The following is a 24,383-nucleotide window of genomic DNA, read 5'->3' as shown; positions in this document are numbered from 1 at the left end:
AATCCTAGGAAATAGTGCATCAACCCCAAATCCTTCATATCAAACTTTGCTGCCAAGTTCCTTTTGCAGTCCTTTATGAGCCCTGATGACCCTGTCAGGAAGAGATCATCCGCATAAAATACTCAAATGAGTGGCTCACCCTCTACCATAAAATAGTAAAAGTTAGGATTTGCGTCACTCTTGACGAATCCCATCTGCTGCAAGTAGTTGTCAATCCGACCATACCATGCCTTGGGAGCTTGTTTGAACCCATATAGAGCTTTCTTCAATCTGCACACATGGGTGTGCCTCTCATGGGTCTCAAAGCCCTCGGGTTGTTCTATGTATACATCTTCCTCTATCACCCCATGCAAGAATGTTGTCTTGGCGTCCATTTGGTGAATCTGCCACCCCATCTAAGCTGTTAGGGATATAACTGACCAGATAGAGGTGTCTCTAGAAACTGGGGCGAAGGTCTCCTCATAATCTATCCCTTCTTTCAGTGCATACCCCTTTGCCACGACCCTGGCCTTGTACTTCTCCATGTTATCATCTACAATGTCCTTGATCTTGTAGATCTAACGAGAACCTACAACTATCCTATCCTCAAGTCTCGGTACTACCTCCCAAACATCATTCGTCATGATAGAGATGTACTCCTCTACCATGGCATCTACCCACACTTAATGTTGTGCAGCTTCCTAAAAGCTGGAAGGTTCTACAACCTGAGCCACTAATGCTTGTTACTTGTCAGGATGTTTGCGCTCTCTCTTGTTCGTCCTAGGAGCTCCAATGAACTCCTTTGCATCTCTCAATGTCTGACGAACCTCTCTATTGGCTCGACCACTCGTGGTGGAAGGTTCAACCAACTCCTCCTCATCCTGCCTCTGCTGCTTTGTTTGTTGTGAATTTACTGGATCTTCAGTACCTAAGGAAATGCTGGTACTAGTTACTGTACTAGATCCCTGTGACTATCCTACTGACAGACCCACTAGCTGCCCTTGTTGCTAGACCAATGGAGCTTCTGTTGGCTAATTTTGATCTCCTGCAGGCATTTCACGAGATCTCTTGAAAGCTTGATCCTACATGAACTTTACGTATCGTCTCACCAGAATCTTCCTATTGTTAGGAATGGAGATCTTGTATGCTTTTGAGGTTTAACTATACCCAACGAGAAACACCTTCTTTGCAGTTTGATCCAATTTGGCGCGCTTCTCATCTGGCACATGACAATATGCAATGCTTCCGAAGATCTTGAAGTGACTAACCTCTGGCTTCTCCCTGGTGAAGACTCCTCCTGGCGTTTTTTCCCCAATGCCCTATGAGGATTTTTGTTTAGAATATAAATTGTTGCATTACATACCTCTGCCCACAGAAACCTGGGAAAATCCTGGTCATATAACATTGCTTTTGCAACCCCAACTATAGTTCTGCTTTTCCGCTCCGCTACCCCATTTTGTTGTGGATTATAAGGATTTGTCCACTCTCCTTTGATGCCTTCTTTCACACAAAAATCTGTGATGTCTTTATCAATATACTCTCCACCACTATTTGAACAAAGCACCTTAATCTTCCTCCCTGTCACATTCTCTACAAGAGCCTTAAACTCCTTGAACCGATCAAAGACCTTATCCTTGGTCTTCAGAAAATAGATCCAAGTTTTCCTGGAATGGTCATCAATAAAGGTGACGAAATATTTTGCCCCACTGAGAGCTCTACTGGACATTGGGCCACAAATATCTGAGTGTATAAGCCCTAACACGCCATCTACTACTGTCACTTCTTGGGAATGTTGCCTTAGCATATTTCCCAAGCACGCATCCTTTGCATACATCATCATGTTCTGTGCCAAGTTCTAGAACCCCTGTTACTGTTTCCTTGAGCATCTTGAGTGCTCCATGATGTAAGTGTCCCATTCTCCTATGCCATAGTTCATTTAGTTCCTTCCCACTGCTACTGTCACTGCCTACCAGTACCATTGGAGAATCGAGTTGCAACTTGTATAGCCTATTACTTTGAACTCCAATCTATCTCACCCTCTTACAACTTGGGCGTTTGACAAACACCCTCTTCCCTACGAAGTGGGCATCATATCCCTTATCCTATAGCTAGGAGACTAAAATCAGGTCCATTCCTAATCCTGGCACATGAAGTACATATGTAGCGCTGGTACTTGCTCCTGACTCCCTCTGAAAATCGATGGTACCTATCCCTACTAGAGTACGCTTTGTTTTGTTTCCATCGTAATTTGGAAATCCATCTGCTCCTCATTGTAGCTAGAGAAATATTCTCTAACCATTGTCATGTGAGTTGACGCTCCATAGTCTATACCACACACCCTGTGAAGTTGAGCCTGATAAGCAAGCAAATTCATCCTCCAATATGGAAGACAACTTTGAAGCCCCCTGAATATCAATTTGATCCATGGTCATACTGAAGAATTATGGGTATACTCTAGTGTGTTTGTTTCTCTTCCTTCTGGCACTGAATCTGTTGTTGCAAACTTTTTGTGCCTAGACAAGAAATATGCTCCACGAAAATATTGAGTTGTTGTTCCCTTTGCCTGTTGGAATCGCTTCCCTAGATAGGAAGAATTTTTTTGCCACCTGCAACTGAAAAATCGAACCCTTGCCTAGCAGTTCAATCTACTAAACTAGCTTCTGCAAAAATTTGGGAATCGTGTTACCAGACTCCCTCTGAATCTGGATGATTTCTCCATATCGCTTATGAGATTCCCACTTGATCAATCTAGTTCTAATACCATGTGAAAATTTTGCACTACAAAATTATTTTGCGGCTGAGAAAAATTCTCTATGAAATTTTATTGTAGCAACTGGTATTATTTCTTCTAACTGTTAATTAAATTAGCAGTTTATTGCTTATGGAAACGACGAAATAAACACACTGCAATCTTCACCAAAATATTGCGGAAAATAATAGCGCTGGAAACTAAGAAATAGTCTAGCACACACACATAAAAATTGACACAGTTATTTTCGGACAAAAGTCCCCAGAAAAAACCCAACTCGGGAAAACCGGTGCAACAGTTGAGGGTTTTTATTATTATGCAGCCGTAAAATACTCTGAGTACAATCTGAATGTCGAAAACTGGCAATTATGCAATGAAAATACTGGCAAAAATTATCTAAGGAAATTACCCTCACTCCGAGCAATTACGGCATTGTCTGACCTCTGAAAAGCATGTCGTCCATCTAGCCCTGTGTCACCTTTGCGTAGTCCCTTAAACGCTACATTGTGGAACTTCTGCAAATCAAGTCGTCCTGCCTGCTGCTGACCGGGAAACTGTCTCTCCTACACTCTGGAAATATCTTCTGGCCTCTAGAACCGATAACCAGCTTCACCCCAGCAAAATTGAACTCCTTACTTGAGGCTTTTACATTGCCTCTGCACAACCTCCTGGAGAAAATCTTGGCCTCTCTGCAAAGTACTCACCAAATCTGGAAAACTTTCCTCCAGCTTCACTTTCCATGCGCCTCTTTGTCTCTGCTTCCCTTCTGAAGCTCGAACTCTTCTTGTAACTGACTGTTGCTCTCTAGAAAATCAAACTCTCCAAGGAAATCGAACTCTATGTATGTATTCTCCATCTACACATCGACAACTTCTTATAATCTTCTGTTGGACCTCCAACGGCAAAGATTAAATCTTAATCGATGGCTAAGATCATATCTGGGTCGATCCGTGTGAGTTTCTAGATGATTCACATCTTTCTCAATTAATATTCATTAATTAACCCCTTTTTCCTAAGTTTAGACTGAGGAAATATTTAAAAATAGGCTAATAATCTAATTGAGACACTTCTAGGTGGAATTTCTAGAAACAATTTTTGGGTTATGGAAAACTCTTGTGTTTTAACCTCTCCACAAAGCTTTGAGACTAGAAAACCTCTGATGCTACAAAAACTAACATCTACAAGGTTGTCCAACCTTGTTAATTTTAGATAACAATGGTATGTTCTATGCTTTAGCACAATTTACTTCAATGTTCCTTTAGCATCCCAATGACAATTCCAATTATATCCAGTAGCAATCACATTAACTTAAATACATTGATAGTAAATGCAGATAGAACATAAAAGCATGTGCAGAAGACAAGCCAAAACAAGACACAAGATATGGCAAATGCTAGGGCAAAACCCTAATGTAGGGAAACCCTTTGATCAAATCTTCTTATTAATATTCAATAGTTCAACAAAGAGAGAGAGTACAAATATCAAATTAACTTGCCCAAAACAGTCGTGTCAAATCAGCAATCAACAGTAGTGAACTGCAGCCCTAACCAGAAAGTCAACGATGGTCAAAGCAACTCCAAAATGTCCTCCAAGCAGCTCGGTCGACAGCAGATAAATTCAGCCTTCCAAGAGGGTCAAAGTCAGCCCAAAACAAATCAGTCAAACCAGTCAAAGGAGAGAGAAAATGCCACTGTAAATTATGCAGTCAACCTTCAAGTCGAACTAGTTAAACTGTCCCAATCACCTCGATTTTTGTGCCAATGAATGCAGCCTCCAAAAATCGAAATTATGCCCAAGAAAACGCAGTTAACACAAGTTAAAGTCACCCAAGTCAACTCTGGTCAACGTTGTCCCGTTTCCTAAAATTTTCCACCTCCAAAACCGTCCTGAAATTTGTCCTCCTTTCACACGTGCGAAGTAGGGAAGCGTCCAAGCTGTACGAACCTATCAAGAGAGGAGAGAGATAGATGTGTGATGAGATGAATGATGTCCAAATGAGAGATAGGTCACTCCTATTTATACACTCTGTTGAGGGTGAGGAGACACATCCATTGGGCTTCATGAGCCTACATTTGATTGAGGTCGACCTTGACAGTTTGTGCATGAGAAAGAATAAATTCAAAATTCCATTTCTGCTTGTTAGAATGAGATGATCTTTATATCAAAATTGGACCTCTCGAAAAGAAGAATCCAATGCAATAATCATCTCCATCATATGAGTTGTCCTAAGGTGAAATTTGGCCCTAGTTGCCAATTTTAACACTCCCTCTCAACTCGGGAGAATTCCACTTGCCAATCCATCATACCATCCCTGTCATCACTGCCCTACTCTACATTGTTGAACCATGAAGTAATAATGAGGAAGAAGTGATCAAGAGTGATTCATAAGATCATACCACTCCACTGACAAAAGTCAGTCCTTGATCCCAGATCAAGTTGTTGAACACCATGCATCCTAGTCATAGGGAGTACAGTAGTACATGATGCGTCCATCGGTAGTGTTATGGTCCCTAACCATCTTTTCCCAACTCATTGGCCAGATGAGAGGTACTTCCTATGAGTCCCACACTATATGGGTAGGATGTGTGTTAGGGTGTCAGCAGCAGAAGGTGAACCACTCATCCTGCTCATATGCCATAGGAGAAAGTGAACCACGCATCCTATGCATATGTCAATCATAGGGGAAGGTGAACCACTCACCCTACATGCATGTGTCCGAGTAGGGGAAGGTGAACCACTCACCCTACACACATGTCAACCATAATGGGTATCATAGGGGAAGGTGAACCACTCACCATGTATCCAGCGCACCACTAGGGGAAGGTGAACCACTCACCCTATGGTCGCTCATAGCTCCCATAAGTACCCCAAGCCCCCAGAAGCGCCCAAAGCTCAGTGTCCAACTCATACGGGACCCTCATAGGAGGGTCATTCCGCGACTCCAAGTCTCTCTCGAAAGGTTAAGAATTTGACCTTCCCCAAAGGCTTCGTGAGAATGTCTACGACCTGCTCATCCGTCACGATGTGGTGGAGCCTTAATGCTCTCCATTGTACCATATCCCGGATAACGTGGTACCTGATATTAATGTTCTTGGAGCGGTCATGGAATACAAGATTCTCTGATAGGCGAATCCCACTCTGGTTGTCGCAGAAGATCATGATAGTATCTAGCATGTGCTCAAATAGCTCACTAAAAAGCTTCCTCAACCAAACTGCTTCATAACAGGCCATACTCGCAGCAATATATTCGGCTTCGGCAGTGCTTAGTGCAGCCGATTTCTACTTCCTGCTCATCCAAGATATTGAAGCAGCACCCGGACGTGCTCTTACGATCCAACACACTGCCAGCCCAATCAGCATCTAAATATCCATGTAGCCTCAAGTTCTCGGTAGTCAGTTGATAATGGATTGTGCCTCGGAGATATCTCAAGAGATTCTTAGCAGCAATCCAATGAATGTGACGAGGCTCGACCATAAACTGACTCAATGTGTTCATAGCAAAGCATATGTCTGGACGAGAGTTGACCAAGAACATCAAGACCCCCACAAGTTGTTGATACTTGGAAGGGTTCGCTAATCCGGGCCCAGCAACACTTCCACATAGCTCCTTAAAGTTGAGTTCCATTGGAGTAGTCACGGACTTGCAGTCTGTTAGCGCTCGAATTTGGCCTCAGGCTGAGGAAGGCAAAATCCAAGGCAACATCAAACCACTTAGCCTCGTAGCTAGCCCTACAAGGACAGGAGAGGGCTCTCTCCGGGTCTATCTCGGCAGAAAAGTCTTCAAAGGGGCTGAGATGACCAATAAGGAATACTGATTTTAGGCTAGTAAATTGATAGGAAAAGGGGTTTTAATGGATGATGGGGTTTTCTGGGCTGCATGGGGCAAAGAAACAGCTTGAACAGAGAAATATAATCAAAAACACAGATTATCTCCTGAGGCAAGGTAGGCAAGAAATTTTAACATCAAATTGAGATTAAATGGAACGGCAAGACTGCTGAGGAGTTGACAAGGGCATAGAAGATGAATCCTTGTCAAACAGAAGAAAACATTAAATATGAACAAACTTAAAGGCAGAGCATACAAATTATGAATTCTACCTTAACACTTCATTTGTTCAATTGGAAACGATCATGAAATGAAATGAACACATAACAGGCTACATATGAAACAAAGGATGACACAAATGTTAAATTTCATATCACAGGAATCTCAGGGGTCAGAGCTGCATTTTTATTAAAATCTCTGTCAAAACTGTACAAAAGAAGCTCTGTTTTTCTCCACCAGCTCTCAGAACTCTCTCCCCCCACTTTACAAATGTTTTTTAATACCATAAACAGCTCAGAAGAAAACCGATCCATGAAAAGATGGAACTGTTTCAACTGGCACTATGAAAAATAGTAAAAAGCCACTCATCGGTTCCTAAAGATCAGCGCATACATATCTGTGACCAATACAAAGGCGGAAGCTGTAGTGTGAACCCTCCAAAACATAACTGAAGACTAGGATAGGCAATCTGTCCCTATTTTTCTGCTCAGGATCGATGTCTTCGTTCTAATTTTGTCTTCGACCTGGACTGCCACGTTATACTTTCCATTTCCTTTTGCTGTTAGACCAAAATGGCATGTGGAATGTGGAGGTCGCCTTTTTGACAAGCGCATTGCAAAATCAAGCCAAGTTACTATTTGAAACAAAACCATTTTTACATACAGTAAATAGACCAAGAACCTTTCCCCTACAGGTCGATGAAAAACCATTTTTTCTAAAAACAGAGCATCGTTTCCCTTGAATTCCTCTGATGGCCAATTAAGAGATAAATGTTGGAGCACAAATCCCTTTGAATCAGGACTGAAGTCATTAGTAGGAGATCGTTTGCTATATTTGGATCCATTACTTCAGCGACAAGCTGTTCATTGCTTGTATCGACGAAATCAATTGGATGCAAAGCTATACCATCGAAATTATCACTTATGTAACGACCAATAACTGCAAGGCACTCGGACGGATCCTTTGGATCCCATTCGGCACGAAAGCAGGTCAAGTGACGATTAAAATCATGACTATGGACGATCTCATGGCTTGGATAGCTCAAACCACCAAAGATAGAATCCCATACACATATCCGATTATCTTGGCAGGTAGTCATGATTTTACTGCCAGGTTTTGGCGAAAACTAAGCAGAGTTCACAACACGTGGGTGTTTCAACTCTCCTAGGAAGGCCCTAGCTTTTAATTGGCGAATATCCCAAAGACGAGCAAAATGATCATTGCCACAGCTGATCAGAAGATCTGAATTTAATGGATTGAAATGAAGTCCCACAACTTTAGAACCCTTTTTGTGGATTAGAATGGGTTCCTCTGTTTTCTTATTTGAGCGAATGTCTATCTGGTAAAGAATCCCAAAGTTATCCGCAACCAGTAAAAGATCTTTCTCTAAATTGATATCCATGCTATATAGCATTCTCCATGTTGCCAGTCCATTCCATCCATCAAGATTGCAGTCCATCAGGAGGATTGGAACTCCCGTCTCAATATCAGTGCAACTAAGTGTTCCATCAGATCCTGATGTGTATATATAATCATCCTTCACGGGATGAAATTTCATACTATTCAGAACGAAGGAATGTACTGTATCATAAACTGTCCTCTCTGTCACTTTCTCATAGTCCCAAATACCAATTTGACCTTTCTTATCTCCTGACATAATAATATTGTTCTTAGTAGGGTGAAATTCTAAGCAAGTTATCCGTCTACTGTGTAACTTGATGATAGCAGAGTCAACCTGGTTGGGAATAACATAAGTTGGCTTGATCATATTGATATGATTTCTGATTTGCCGTTCAAATACAAAGTCAAAGCCACTCTGGACATATTTGCGGGGGCCAGGGACAACCCCATATTCTGTCGCTATGCGATGTGGGCATGTCATCGTGGTGTGCCCAGGCTGTTTACATAAGAAACATGGCTTTTGACATTCAGAAGGTTCATCATCTGCACACTGGGGAGGCCCATCAGGTAGTAAGAGAAGTAATCGTTGATCTTAGAGTCTCCAGAACATCTGCAGGAAAGTAGCGAGGTACATTTGGGCAAAGAAGATGCAAAAGGGGACGCCGCCCATACTTGGCTAATGCCAATTCTTTCAAATCTTTTTCTAGCTCACGAAATATAAACTTAGAAACAACACTGGTGTCATCAACAAAACTGAGAATGCACATGAGGATCACACATCCATATTCATCGTGAGCAATCTTTACTACATGCCCTTTCATTCCTTTCACAATCTTCTTTCTTTCCTTAGCACCACTATGTATAATACAAAATGCGCCAACCTTTGAACCATCTCTTGTATGGATCATTCGTACAAGAAGTGGCCCAGATAGCTGCTGAATTATATCTGTCACAGATGACTTGTTTGATATACACATGTACTCCAACAAAGCTCTATGCACAATTGAGTGGTCAACAATTCCTTTTTCAAGAATTGGCTGTAATGCTAATGTCATGTGCTCCAAAACTGCAGACCTTTTTGATGGATGCTCACCAGATAACAAATCCACTAATCTGCCCTTGCCCTTTGGGATGATACCCTTGAATATCCGAAATTCTGCAGAATATATTTCTGAGAGAAGTTCTTTCTTTTGAGTTCCATTTGCAAGTTTGAAGACATGTTCTACAACAGCTGATCCAACTGAACAACAGATTCATTCTGTGTGTTTTTATTTTCTGAGATTCACCAAGAAGAGTTGACAGTTCACCCTCCAAATTCATTTTGTTTCGCTTTCTATCTGCATCCTGCAAATCTACATCAGACCATCCCAGCTCTTTGAGCGCAATGATGACAGCCCTTCTCCTGCTCTTTCTCAAAGAAAGCTCTAAAGCTTCAGAACGGCGTTCAAGCTCCTTGCCTCGTTTAAATGCCTGTAATGCTTCCTCACCTTTTCCTTCTTTCTTAAGAGTATGATATTTCTTTTTCTCCTCCTGGGCCTGCTGCCGAAGTTCCTCAGGTGTAAAGGGATCATTCTCATTATTGGCATAGATAGCACTGTCCTTAAATCTGCTCTGAAAAACATCATGCTTTCTATCGAAAAATTTCAATAATTACATATTTTAAAACACATTTAACGATTTCTTCTTCAAAACAGGGTTTTGAAGAAGAATCAATCCTGCATTGATAACCATCTTGAAGTATAAACTCACTGAACCTTCTTCTAGCCTATAGGAATCATTTGACAAGTTTGAAGACCAACTATAAAACCTTGACTCTGAAATGACTCTTTTCTGGACCACAGTAACATCAATGAATGACGAGAAATGAACCTTGGAGAATTTGATTCTGACAAGGGACTCCCAGGACCGAGTCTAACACAGTCCACCATTGCACATCTCTCAAGTAGCTTTATAATGTATTTTCCTTGAGAAAGGAAAAACTCACCTGACTTTTGCTAAACCTCCAACCTTAGGAAGTAATGCATTAGTCTTAAGTCCTTCATCTCGAATTCGGAAGCCAACTCCCTCTTGCATTGATGAATGAGAGCGTCATCACCTGTCCGAAAGAGATCATCCACATAAAGGACCAGAATGAGAGGTTTGTCCTTTTCAACCTTGAAGTATAGGGTTGGGTTAGCATCGCTCCTTGTAAATCCCCAGCTTCATAAGATAGCTATCGATCCTCTCATACCAAGTCCTAGGGGCTTGCTTCAACCCATATAGGGCTTTCTTCAACCTGCATAAATGTGTCTCACGATCTTGAACTTCGAACCCCTCGGGTTGTTCCACATAGACTTCCTCTTTAAGCAAACCATGCAAGAAGGCAGTTTTGACATCCATCTAATGTAGGCTTCATCCTTGCGAAGCGGCAAGGGCTATGATCGAACGGATAGTGTTATATTGGGCAATTGGTGCAAATATCTCATCATAGTCTACTCCTTCCTTTTAAGAGAAGCCTCAAGCAACAAATCTAGCCTTGAACTTTTCAGCACTTCCATCAGCTCCATGTTTGATCTTGTAGAGCCATTTTGAAGTGACCACAAACTTGTCCTTGGGTCTAGGAACCACATCCCAGACATCATTCTTCATGATCGACTCATACTCCTCGTACATCGCATCCTTCCAAACTTGTTGCTTCACGGCTTCTTCAAATTTGCAAGGCTCAAATTGGACAATGGTACTCGTGGCAGCGGTACCTATCCAGCTTCTTGCTTTCATGAAATGTCCCCCTCGGTGCAATATATTTCTCAGCATCTTCAAGAGTATCTTTGAGCCACAAGGGTCTTTTTCTTGAAGTAGTGGGCTCACTAGGATGGGATCCATCGGACCTTCAACATCGGGCATTGGTTCATCAGACAGAGGTTCATCTTGCTTTTCTTTATCAACATCATCATTGTCCTTCTTAGGGATAGGAAGTTCTTGGACTTTCCTAAGAGCAAAATCTTCATCGAAAGTGACATCATGACTTAATTCCAATTCCCTTTTACCAGACAACTAGATTCTATATGCCTTAGAAGTTTCACTGTAGCCCACAAACGTTCATTTCTTCCCAGATGCATCTAGTTTGTTTCTTTTCTCTTTCGGCACATGAAAATATATGGGACAACAAAAAAATCTAAAATGAGAAATATCAGTTTTCTTACCAGTGAAAACTTCTTCGGGTGTCTTGAAGTCCAATGCTGGGCATCTATTTTGAACATACACAACGGTGTTGGCAGCTCCTCCCCATAAGAACTTCGATAGACCTTGGTCATGAAGCATGGCACAGGTGGCTTCTATGATAGTACAGTTTTTCCTTCTGGCAACACCATTTTGTTCAACAGTATATGCAGTAGTGGTCTCCCTCTTAATGCCATCTTCTCTACAATAGTCTTTGAATTCATTTGACTCATATTCGGTACCATTATCAATGCTCAATATTTTGATCTTCTTCCCTGTTTGATTCTCAACCAAGGCTTTGAAAGAGCAGAACCATTCGAATACTTCATCCTTCTTCTTTAAGAAATAGATCCATATTTTCGAGAGAGGTCATCCACAAAAATATCATAGTAGAAATATCCACCCAAAGATGTCACGAGCAACGTACCTGATAGATCAGAATGGACCAATTGAAGAATATCAGTGGTTTGAGTTTCACTCGAGGGGAATGGTCCCCTTGTATGTTTTCCAACTTCATATCCCTGACAAACACCTTCATGATTTAAGTTGAATTCAGGCATACTATGACCATCTTCCTTACATCAAGTAAGGCTTTGAAATGAAGGTGAACAAATCTCCGGTGCCATAATTCGGATTGAAGAGAAGTATCACAAGTCATTGCTCCCAACGGACTTCCTCCAACCTGATAGAGACCTTCAAGCCTGAATCCAAGAGTGAATGCATCTCTTGGGTTCCTTTGCCAAACACGAACTTTCCTATCAATGAATGTCACCTTGAAACCTTTGTCTTCCATCACAGAAATAGAGACCAAGTTCTTTTTCAGATTAGGTACATATAGCACTTCTTGTAAATGAAGATTTTGACCTTGATTTAAGTGGAGAGTAACAGCCTCAATTCCTTTCACAAGATAAGTGGCATTATCCCCAAGTATAATCTCCATGTTCGTCTTCTATTCAACCACATTTGAGAGGACCTCCTTGTACCCAGTGAAGTGCCTTGAGGCACTACCATTAATCAACCAATGGTCCAATGTATCCGAAGGAGAGGAGATGATGAGGGAAGAAATAAGATAAAATTCTTTTTACTTTACAACATTAACTTCTTCATACCTAGAGTTTCTCGACTTCTTGGGAGGATGACCATTTCCATTTCGAGCAGTGGGAGCATTCCTCTTTCTGTTGTTGTTGAACCTATTGTGCCTTTGATTGCCATTGCCCTTAAAGTTGTTGTTATTGTTGTCATCATCTCTTGGAGTATCCTTCTTGTAAGGACACTCTCTAGCAAAGTGGCCAAACCTGTTACAATTGAAGCAGCTTCCTTTTCTTCCTTCTTTAAATCTCGGCTTGAAGCCTTGTCCTTGATTCCTTGGACCAGCATTGTTCCTCCTCTTAGAATGAGCGGAGAAGGCAGTAGGATTGTTTCCATTTGAGGGCTTGTCTCTTCCCATCATCCATATTTCTTCTTGAGTGCATCTAGCCAATAATTCATCAAATCCCGGAATTTTGTCATTGTTGAGGATGGTAATGTTGAACACATCCCATTCTCTCGCAAGGCCTCCAAGTGCGATAAGAGTAAGCTCCATGTCGCCAATGACTTCTCCAATAGATAGGAGATCATTCTTGATCTTGGTAATCCTCGTGAAGTAGGATTGGATGGATTCTCCTCTATCGATCTTGATGTCTTTTAAGTTGTTCTTGAGAAAGAGAACTTCATTTGCATTATTTACTTTGAACATCCCAACCAGCTTGTCATACATCTCCTTAGATGTTTCCAAATCAGAAATATAGGCAACCAAAGGTTTGTGAATAGAATCAACAATAATTTTCTTAGTTTTAACCTCACCTTTCTTGTACTTTGTTTGTGAAGTTGTGGATGTATTTGAAGGAGTCTCCACTACTCTTCCTTTGACATAGTCCATGGCATCATTTTCTTCCAATGTCAAATCTAGAGTCCTCTTCCGTGCATGATAGTGGGATTTGTCCTTAAGCTTGTCCTCGGATTTGAAGAAAGATGTAGTCATCATTGGGACTAGTTCCAAGTCCTTGTCCAACAGCTTCTCTTAGTGATTGCTTTACTTCACTCTTGCTTGGGCTTTGTCTTCCCCTGAGCTCTAAAACCATGTTAATTTTAGATAAAAATGGTATGTTGTATGCTTTAACACAATTTCCTTCAATGTTCCTTTAGCAGCCCAATGACAATTTCCAATTATATCAAGTAGCAATCACATTAACTTAAACACATTGATAGCAAATGCAGATAGAACATAAAAATATGTGCAGAAGACAAACCAAGACAAGAGGACACAAGATGTGGTGGATGCCAGAGAAAAACCCCAATGTGGGGAACCCTTTGATCAAATCTTCTTATTATTCTTCAATAGTTCAGCAAAGAGATAGTACAAATATCAAATTAACTTGCCCAAAACAGTCTTGTCAAATCAGCAATCAACTACAACCCTACCAGAAAGTCAACAGTGGTCAAAGTAGCTCCAAAATGTCCTCCAAGCAGCTCGGTCAACAAATGAATTCGGCCTATCAAGAGGGTCAAAGTAAGCCCAAAATAGATCGGTCAAACCAGTCAAAGGAGAGAGAAAATGTTGCTATAAATTCTGCAGCCAACGTTGAAGTCAAACCAGTCAAACTGTCCCAATCACCTCGATTTTTGTGCCAATGAGTGGAACCTCCAAAAATCGAAATTTTGCCCAAGAAAACGCAATCAACGCAAGTTAAAGTCACCCAAGTCAACGTTGGTCAATGTCGTCTTGTTTCCTGAAATTTTCGGCCTCAAAAACAGTGCTAAAATTTGTCCTCCTTTCACATGTGCGAAGTAGGGAAGCCTCCAAGTTGTACAAACCAATCAAGAGAGGAGAGAGAAAGATATGTGATGAGATGAATGATGTGGAATTTGGCCCTAGGTGCCACTTTTAGCAAACCTAGACACACCAACCTAGCAAAAAAAAATTGGAAGGACACAACAACCCTCTATTTGGATGACGATTTCTGCCCTAGAAATCTCCTCGGCCTATGCACTGTAATCTGAGTTTTTCTTGGCTCTGGTTAGGGCTTCTGATAGTCCACGTCAACCCTAAAAATCTGCCCTAAAACTCCTCATACAACTGCGCAATTCCTCCACTTCAAGGCTCCTACACCTGTGTTGTTGTTCTATGTGATTGCGGCCAAGGTTTAGCCACCTTCTAGGCCTATCCCAAAAGGAGATGTGTCCACCTGCAATAACATAGAGCAACCTGCAGTCTGAACAAAGAAAGAGCACCCTAAACTTGCACAACAAACTTGCCCAGATTTGGCCTCAAACACTTTGGCCTGCCCTCTGCCTATCTCGGCCTCCCAAACACAGAAAATATATTTCAGATTTCGTCCTTTCCTCTCTTGGCAAGACTTCTCTAGTTTGCGGTTCCCTTCTCTGTCCTTCACCTTACGATATTTGCACTTGTGATGTGTGAATCAACTTGTGTTGTGTTTAGAAGTCTAGGGCATAGCAATTAAGTGGTTTCTCTTGTGTTGTTTACTTCTTTAGATTAGGATCTTCTTTTACTTAGGTTATTAGTCTTCTTCTTCATCAAACAGCTACCAATGCATAAACCATAAATAGAAAAGAGACACAGAATATAGGCTATCAACCAAGGCAAAAACCTCTCACTCTTGAGATGTTAAATTTTGGTATGTTCTATGCTTAGAGCAATTTACTTCAATTTTTCATATTAGCTCAATGACAATATTCAGATTAGCAATCACATCAGCATGATAGTAAAGTGTAAATAGAACATAAACATAAACAGCAGAAGACAAGCCAAGACAAGAAGACACAAGATGTGGCATCAGCCAAGGACAAACCCCAATGTGGGGAAACCCTTGATCAATTCTTCTTATATTCTTCAATAGTTCAGCAGAGAGAGATAGTACAAATACATTTGAGGTCAATACTTGACTTGCCAAAATAGGAGATTAGACATCAAAGATCTTCACCATGAAGATGACACAATGAGGTTGCAGGTCTGATGACAAGGACTGAAGATATGCAGCAGATGATAGGCCCAGAACTGCTCAACCAATTACCCCAAAATACTAAGGCTTTCCTTCAATGAGATTCTCCTTTCTTCGCTGCTTCACGGATCATGACAAGGCTGCTAATCTAGCACCTTTCATCTGCAACAAGGACTAATGCATTTCATGGCAAACCTGGTCACTAGATAGGGCACTAACTCAGAGTGCTACAGCACCCTAAACATACCCCACAGTCCTCCTATTGACAGCGGCTAGCCTTCATACAATCCATCCAACCACATGTTTCCTTATAAGACTGCTATCTTTCTGAACACAGCACTTAGAGACCTTCAACTGTTGGCTATGGCCTGCGGCCTAGCCCAGAAGTGGACTGTAGCTTTAGTCCCTCCAAACAATGATCCAAACAGCCCTTACGCAGCAGTCCCTAGCTCCTACCTTTTTGCAGATTCTTTTGCCCAGCATACCGAGTTCAAGAATAGCTTAAACATGCCCAAAATAGTCCACGTTGTCACCTACAGCAATGTGACTTTAACGCTAATGAAATACTTCCTTTTGCTGCGGCATAATTCCACTCTTCTCATTGCGTCTTAGGGTCCCTTGTAAGTTGTGAGAAGGACTCTTCTAACTATATGGCTTTAGGCCCTTATATGTTGTTGATTAGGGCCTCTTCTACTGCGCCTAATAGAGTTGCGTATAAGGCCTTTTCATGACAGCAAATAGGAGCTTCACAAGACTATGTATGGGTCTCTCTTAATAGTATATTAGTGCTACCAATTAGGTCTCTTGTTGTTGCGGAATAGGGCTTGTGTTTAGGACATTAGGGCACCTCCAAGACAGCGGCTATACATCCTTTGTGATTGCAACTAGGGCATGGGCAGATCTCCTTTTAGAACAGCGTCTAGACTTCCTCCATCAACTGCATATAGAACCTTTCCTCCACTGCTTCTAGATGTCTCCTCCATGACTGTAATTTGATCTCTTTAGGGCAGCGTATAAGACTCCTCCATGACTGTGGCTAGGGCACTCCCTCTAGATCTCTCTTTCACCAAAACCCAAACAAATGAAAAGACATCACAAGAGATGAGTGTGTGCAAAATGACTTGAAGTCCTCTTCTATTTATAATAAAACGTTGATGATAGATTGCGGTAATTTGGTTGCTGGCCGACCTTGACGAATTGTCACATAACACAAATAAATTCCTATCTCCATGAATACATGTCGCAATCGGATGATCTTTAGATCAATCCTACACCTATCAACGAGAGGAATCCAAGACAAATATCAGTTGCCATAAATAAGAAGACCCACATGGAGTTTGGCCCAAGTTTCCAATTTTAACATGAGAGGAAAACCCAAACAAATTCTTCTTCTTATAGAGATTCCAATTGACGAATGCAAGACCAAGACCCTTGACCTATTTTCCACTCCAAGACCAGGACACAAGTTCCCTTGATGATAGTCAACCTTTTGCTCCTTCCTTTGTCTCGGTCCTCTTCCACTTCGACTTTTTGCTTCAAACCTTCAACATCCTTGAATTAGGTCTGCAATCCTAATTCTAAATTGTACATAAGACCTATTCTTATGCCTTTCCTTCGCTTGGGATGGAATCTCCTACTAGCTTGACTTCGCCTCCCTTATGACTTGAGCTTATTTCAACTTGGCTACCCAAAAGGACTGTTGTTCTTCTCGACTCCTTCTGCTGCAACTAATATTTTGCTACCCACACGTGTAGAGGAAATTAACCCAAAAAATAGACCTGAAATGAGCTCAGTTTATACCTTCCTTCCTTTGCTTGATAACAAACTTCCTTTAGTAAGATTCACACTTTTAACTGCAAAGTCGATCGAAAAACCCTCTCTGAAATTCTGCACTGAAAAGGAATCAGATTCTCAACCGGAGAATCATCAGCAGAGAGAGGCAGAGAGTGATCCAGTAGGCCTTGACACAGGGCCAAAAGGGCCACACAGAAGCAGTGAAGAGGGAGAGAGAGAAAGTAGAAAGTCAGAGCAAAGGGTCAGTTTCAGCAGCCGGAAGCGCGGGTGTGAGACCGGGAGGCTGAGAGCAGTGACTCTATGCTACTGATAGATTCCCTAGTTGGGTGACGTTGTGCTTGAGAGGGTTGACGCTGGGACAGCGTAGAGGCAATGCAGAGCCTGCCACGGGCACCTCATCCCGCTGGCGGAACAGTCGGGACTTTTTCTCAGTGATTATGTGAGGTAAATTCACAAAGCTTCTACCAGTATTTCTCTCTGTAACTGAATAACACTGTGAGGTATTCAGTGATGTATTCAAAATTTGCTAATACTTAATAATAATAAATCCTCAGAGTTGTTGCACCGGTTTTCCCGCATTGGGCTTTTCCGGGGACTATTGTCCAAAAATAACAGTGTCCTATGTGTTTGTATTTCCTTGCTCAGTTTCTATGGTTTCAGAATCATATTTAATTTGGTGTAGGTTGCTTCAGTAATTTACTTCAATGTTTCATGAAAAAATCTGAAATAAGTTTGTAATGTAATTTCATAATTTAGAATCTAGGTGAAATAGATTCAGCTGGTTGTAGTAGGATTCCTTAGATTGTTAGATCTTGGAAATTTCACATTTGAGAGATTATATTATTCTTTTGAAGCCGACTTGAAGGAGGTGACTTTGTCTTGGTCTTGGAGGGCTTTCTAACTTATTTAAGGACTTATATAAATATATAACATGCCCAAGAAGGGTCCTTCATACATGGCATAGACTCAAATTGACTTTTATGACTAGATGACAACTCCTAAAGGCTCACAATGGGAGCCATCACTAAAATAAAATTCCTTGCTCATGAAACCCATGAGACAAGCATTACAATAATAATTTTATTTTTCTTCTTTTCATCAATTACATAAAATCACAATTACACGTCACTATGAAGACCGAACCTAGTTACACTTTTCAACATGTTGGTCTTTATTCTATTCCACTCTGATACCATGTAGAATTTCCTTGAAATTTTGCAACTGTTGTAGTGAACAAATTTGAAACTAATCGTTGCACGAAGACACATAACTTCTCTACCAATTTGCAGCAGAATAAAACAGAAATAAATACAGTCAAACGATAACAAAAACACAAAATTTTCTAGGGAACCCAACTAGGAAAACCCTCTGCTTGTTTCAAGAATTTTATTGATAGAGTTTTGAGCAATAGATCTCTTACAATACAATCATGTTTCAATAGAAAACAACCTTGTTCTCCCTGCTTGAATTAAGCAGGAAATACTTTGTAAGTAGCCCTGATCCTGCTCCCTATTTCCTTGCGCAAATCTCAAGGAAATTGCCTTTTATCAACTGCAACAAGCTTCTCCTTAGTACGCTCTTCCTCTCACAAGCTCCTTTACACAAAATCGTGCTCTCTATTGTCTTGTCTCACAACCTTGTGCTCACAAAAACAATGAATCCAATTTTGTTCCTTCGTCCTCCTTATAAGCAATTCGCATCAACTAAATCTAGCAAATTTATTTTGGGAACTCTGCCTTGTGATTGCTAAGTTAACTGAGTCTCACTAACTCATGTAACTCGTCCTTCCTCAAATAGAAATTGAATCTCACTTGCTTGTCCTTTTCCAAAGATAACTCGCACTAGGAGACAAACAAACTAAGCCTCCAACTCCAACACTCAAGTCACACTACTCCATGATTTGTCCTAATTTATAGGAATTCATCCTAACTTATAGGAACTCATCCTAACTTAGGAACATGTGCATGCTAAAGGACTGCTTGTGGTCTCTTTGACTAAGGCAAAAGTCAAAGAAGACCCTCACTTGCTACTTTTCTACATTAATGTAGGGGCCACTAGTGGTTAGGGTTAGGGTTAGGGTTCAACTAGTAGCTATAAATAACAATGGAATCCTCGTTATGGGATATGAAAAGTGTTGTTACAATAAACTTCTCTTAGGAGAGCATGTGGGGTTTATCCTCCTTTTAGAATTATGGTATTTTATTACTACCTCAAAGGTTTTTGATTTAATGAACTAAGAAGCATTTCTATAATCTCATGGATATATCTTGTGAATCATCTAAAGCACTAAGGATCATAACAATTGGTATCAGAGCACTCTCATGGGCCAAGAGGAAGCATTTTTTTTCATTTTTACAAATTTATTGTGGCGGGTTCTCAATTGACCTATTCACCAAACCGCAGTCACACCAAACACTAGCAAACTAACAAATCTATCAGCTTTACAAAATCTCAGAGGCCAAATTTCTCCATGCAGAGAACTTCTCTCCAGGTTCTGTTGTGCAGCCAGTCTTTTGTTCAGGGATTCTTGGCTGTTGAGAGTCATGTACCTTCTTGATCTTAGGGCTTCTCCCAAGATTACATAGCCATGGCCCCTCAGCCTTCGGTACTCTCCAAACAACACTATTGGACAGTGGATCAGTCCCTTCACAGTGATGATGACCTACTTGAGGGCCTTTTTCTCTCTACCTCCATTATGTCTCGGCTTCTAGTTCCAATGTGTCATGGTTTTGTTTTTGTACTTACAGTGTGTTTTTAGCTATGTACTTAGTCCTGTCTTTATGTTATTGATCGAGAAGCAGTAGGAGCTGCTTTTGCACTCCCATTATGTATTTACACTGGATGTACTTTTAAGTGAGTATCCCATTGACCTCTCATTATGGTCGTGCATTGGACATTAATAAAATTATTAATGCGTGTTATCTCATCCAGCATGCACACAGTGAGTTGTATCACATGTGTGCACACAATTCACAACTTTGACCCCAATTCGATCTAGATTGGAACAATTGAAAAATATAATTTGTGCCTCTTGCATATCTAGAAAACGTAGTCTCTTAATTTTGAGGTGATAAGAGCAGAAAAAGAATCCAGGCACTGTTAATCAAGGATTTGGGATAATACACAGAACCTAGATACATACAAGCACGCATGCGCACAGATACAGACACACACACACACACACACCTAACTGATTTAAGACCCAAGTCCTATTTTAAAATACCCTAAAAAGGAAAGTGGAAATCTGGTGTTTCCTGATCAAACCAACTGACCTCTACTAGTTTGCTATAAAAATATTGAGGCATTGCTTTACTCTAAAAAGCCTGTAAGTTCCAAACTCTGCATTTCCAGTTAACTATGCATGTTGCTACTGAAAATTTGAATAATAACTTTGCAAAGCTTAGTTCCCTTCAATAGCGTATATTTGGAGTATTTTCCCAGTAAGGGTGAATTCAACGGTTCAACAAGTGGCAAAACCACATCAAAAAATGAAATGCATAATTACAGTAGATGTACCATATTAGCGAACACAGCAATGTTAAATTGGAAGACAAATATAAATAATCTAATTGACTTACATAAAGATCATGTTCCGCATAGTCAAATGCCAAGTACAGAGACATGTCTACGTGATTTATATGCACATTCACGAGTTTAACGACATTTTCATGGGAAAACTCCCTGAGTAGCTGCATCATCATAGGACAATTAGTCAGTCTCCATTTTCTTGCTAAAGAACGGAAAAATAAAATGCAGAAGTCACCTCACTGAATTTTGGCATGCTCTTAATTATACGAGAAAATCCCTTAATGTCCCACATGTTATATATTTAAAAGATCGTTTTCAACACAGACATACATATCCCACAATTAGATGTAGTTACTTCATAATATATGCAGATACAGTCCTAACCAGTCTACAGTTAAACATATAGAGCACAAAAATTAGCATTTTGAATAAAAGTAGAAAGTTGAGAAAACTTTCAGACCATTGAGAAAGAATATAGCTACAAGATTGTAATGCATGAACTGGAGTTACAACAAAAGAACGCTATTTCAAAATCAGCCATATCTTAACCACTTTACAATATCTTTTACCATGTTATCGAACATTCATAAATGCTGCAGAAGTCAATACAGTTTTACAGTCTACTTTACTTGAAAATTGTAACCAGGTCTCAATGTACTAAAATTAAGTCTGGTTTTTTCGCTGGCCATGTATATTTTAATTTTTAAGTCTGGCCAGCAAGATACTCAGAAATGTAAACCAAGTGTATTCCTTCATGATCCCTGCCAGCCAGTCTAGTCAGGCAGTGCTTTCAAGAATCAGGACAAGGATGAAAGATCAGCAACAAGGGATAAGCCTTGCCACCATGACTGAAAATTGCATAGTTGTCCTGTGAATAACATCCTCATGCTATATTAGAAATAACGTAATACAATGGTCACATTAACCAAGTTGCAGCATCAACAGAAGTTGGTGGAGAACATCTACAAAATAATGTTTGCCAAAGATCTTAAGAAGGTTTCATCAGGAGCACCTTTGAAAGATCTTGTATTTAGAAGGCTTCAAATGTCCAGCAAAAGGAAGTACATAGTTACAATGATTCTCACAAAACCAAATTACTGGAAATTCCATCATAGAAACTAGAAATGAAATGAGATGAGATGAATATTTTAATAATTTCCTTTAACAACCACCGATGGTTTAATGGGTCTTGTTACCCACCAAAACATGGATAACCCCATACAAAAAAGAAATCTCCTATCTTGGGCAGCCAGCCAGCCAGCAGCTCCATACATTACTCAGTTATGATGATATGCCACATTCCTCCGCCATTTGCACCGGTCATACACCTCTCACCATCTAGCATTCCTCTTGAAGGACGGTGGGTCACCACTTGGCAGGTGCTTTAATCATTTTGCAATCAAGTGCTTTTACTTAATGTTTTCAGCATTCTAACATGGATAAAGGGGTGATCTGGATGACTGATCAATCTTGATTGTAAACTTGTTCTCTCCCCTTACCAGGGGGGTTAGTCTTTAGCCCTAGTCCAGTAGGACCTACTCTGAGGCCTTAGGTTTATGGGGGGGCACTACTTGGAAACTTAGATTGAAGTAGTGTGTCCATAACCATTCCATACTTAACATCTTTCACCATTCCCTTGATATCACATCCATTCTTTGGGTTTGCTGTCATTGGTTCATTGGGATTTAGCACCCTCACATCCACACCATTGAATCAACGTCGGAAAATTTTGCCCTAAAGATTGATGCAGCTAAAAGAAAGAGAAAAGCATAAGATGGTCACAACAAAAGAAAAAGAAAAGTTAAAATGCCTAAAGATGGCTTGGAAAATAATTGGTGTGTGGGCAAAAACCTAGCATGAGTTCTACCCCACTCATTAGCCATTGCCTAGTTCCTTAACACTAGATGTTCCATCACATAATAAAGGAACCCTTGCATGTCCTAACCCTGATGAGTGAGAAACCAACTCATCCTTAAGGGGTAAATAAATGTTACATCATTAAAAGCAAACTTGGACACCTAAGCTATGCTCCTTATCAAAGCATTATCAAAAAGAAGTAAAAGGCGCACCAAAGGAACACTCTTATGAGACTTGGTCTAGTTACATATTTGAAGGTGATCCCGGTTTGAAGTCTTACTATGCCCATAACAATTAAGTATGGTCCACCATGATCCATTTATGGTCATTGTCTCTAATGAATGGATGCCTTCACTTGAGTTTGAGGTGGTTTTTCCAAGTGGTCCTTCACAGAGCAACAAAGGCCTTAAGGGCACACCCACTCCACGCTTACTCCACATGATGCCCAAACTACACTACATTTCTAGAGAGTAGCAATGACCTTGCCGATGCAGCGTTGGGCATTTTGATGATTCCAACAACTAATTGATGTTGAATTTTCTACAAGATGTGCAGTAGAAACCAATTTTCTGATCTGGCAATTACTACCTAATGATCTTCAAACAATTTATCTCATGCCACTGATATCATTGAACAATTATGCATAGAAAATCTCAACATTAAATGCAGCAGAAATAGTAAAGATCATAGAAAAACAACCATGCACAATAGAGACAATATTTGTACCCCCGGAAACCCAACCTTAGGAGAAAACCCAACAACTTTTCTTTAAGAGAAATTATACTTCAGTAAGGTCTACATAATCAGCAATTCTGTTTAGAAATCTATGCCCATAATCCAAGTCAAAATACCAATCAAACCTAATCAAATCTTCAGCAAGTCAACATTGGTCAAACTAGCCAAAAACAGTGAAAAGTTAACATTGGTCAAACAATCAACCTGCAGTCAAGGTTCAGTCCTACGGTCAACTGTGCACCCTGCGGTCAACTCAGTGGCCTAGTCAAATCTCCGTCAAGTAGCTCTGTCAACATCAGTGAAACTCGGCCCTCCATCACACATGTGGCTATCCAATGAAGAAAATTAAACCTCAGAAAATTTGATTTCTCCTTCCTTAGAATTGCTCTTCATTTGTTGAGAAAATAAGACATGTCTTCTATTTATACTTGTCAAAATGGGTGCGACACCCCAAGGGACACGTCCTTTCACTTGGTTGGACCGACTGGGTCGTGCAAATAGTGCAGAGCAGGTTTTTGGTACAGGGCAAGGTGTGCCCTGATTGATTAGGTATACGACAGATCCATGTTTCGTCAGATATAGAGGGTTGACAATGTTGCAGAACCAATCAAGAAAACTTGACAGAAAAGAAGATCAAGCTTTTGAGGTCAAATAATGGAGGAAAGTATACTTCCAAGGACTTCAATGATTTTTCTGCAAGGAGGCAAGGATCAAGAGGGGGTTGACAGTTCCCTACAACCCTCAGCGATTTCATCCTTGATCAAGAAATAAGTACTTTCAATCATATTTTTTTCTCCTTTGATTTTTTGGTCAGCCTCTTGTCCTTATATTTTTTATACCAGAGAATGATTGCTTGCTTATGATTTTTCCTTTCTTTTCATGACCTCCTTAATGGAGTTTGCAGAAAGGGAGAATAGATCCATTATGGAGACTGCCAAGGCGATGATACATGTAGCAAATGGCAGCATCGAGAAGTACCAAGTGAGGTTTGTGACAAAAGAGTTCTCCCAGAATGAGGGAGTGGACTACAAGAAGATTTTTTTCTCTAGTCGCCAAATGGTCGACTTTTTGGGCTCAAGTATAGACTTAGCAAGAG

The 24,383-nt window shown here is 40.5% G+C and overlaps 1 protein-coding gene and 1 pseudogene across 1 annotated transcript in view; both read right to left on the bottom strand.

Annotated features, from left to right (window-relative positions):
• The window catches only part of CDKE;1 (cyclin-dependent kinase E;1), a 180,958-nt gene that overhangs the window by 107,723 nt on the left and 48,852 nt on the right, over window positions 1–24,383 (bottom strand). The window contains exon 2 of the mRNA XM_089383916.1: window positions 20,746–20,856. Coding sequence (XP_089240042.1) covers window positions 20,746–20,856 — 111 coding nt within the window. The remainder of the gene's footprint in view (window positions 1–20,745; window positions 20,857–24,383) is intronic.
• LOC149218364 (protein DAMAGED DNA-BINDING 2 pseudogene) lies at window positions 7,900–8,691 on the bottom strand (annotated as a pseudogene).

The sequence above is a fragment of the Pinus tabuliformis genome, chromosome Q (assembly GCF_031772625.1).
Source record: "Pinus tabuliformis cultivar Carrire ecotype Pingquan chromosome Q, CPIR1, whole genome shotgun sequence".
Classification (NCBI taxonomy): Eukaryota; Viridiplantae; Streptophyta; class Pinopsida; order Pinales; family Pinaceae; genus Pinus; species Pinus tabuliformis.
This window is presented reverse-complemented; position numbering and strand designations above follow the sequence as displayed.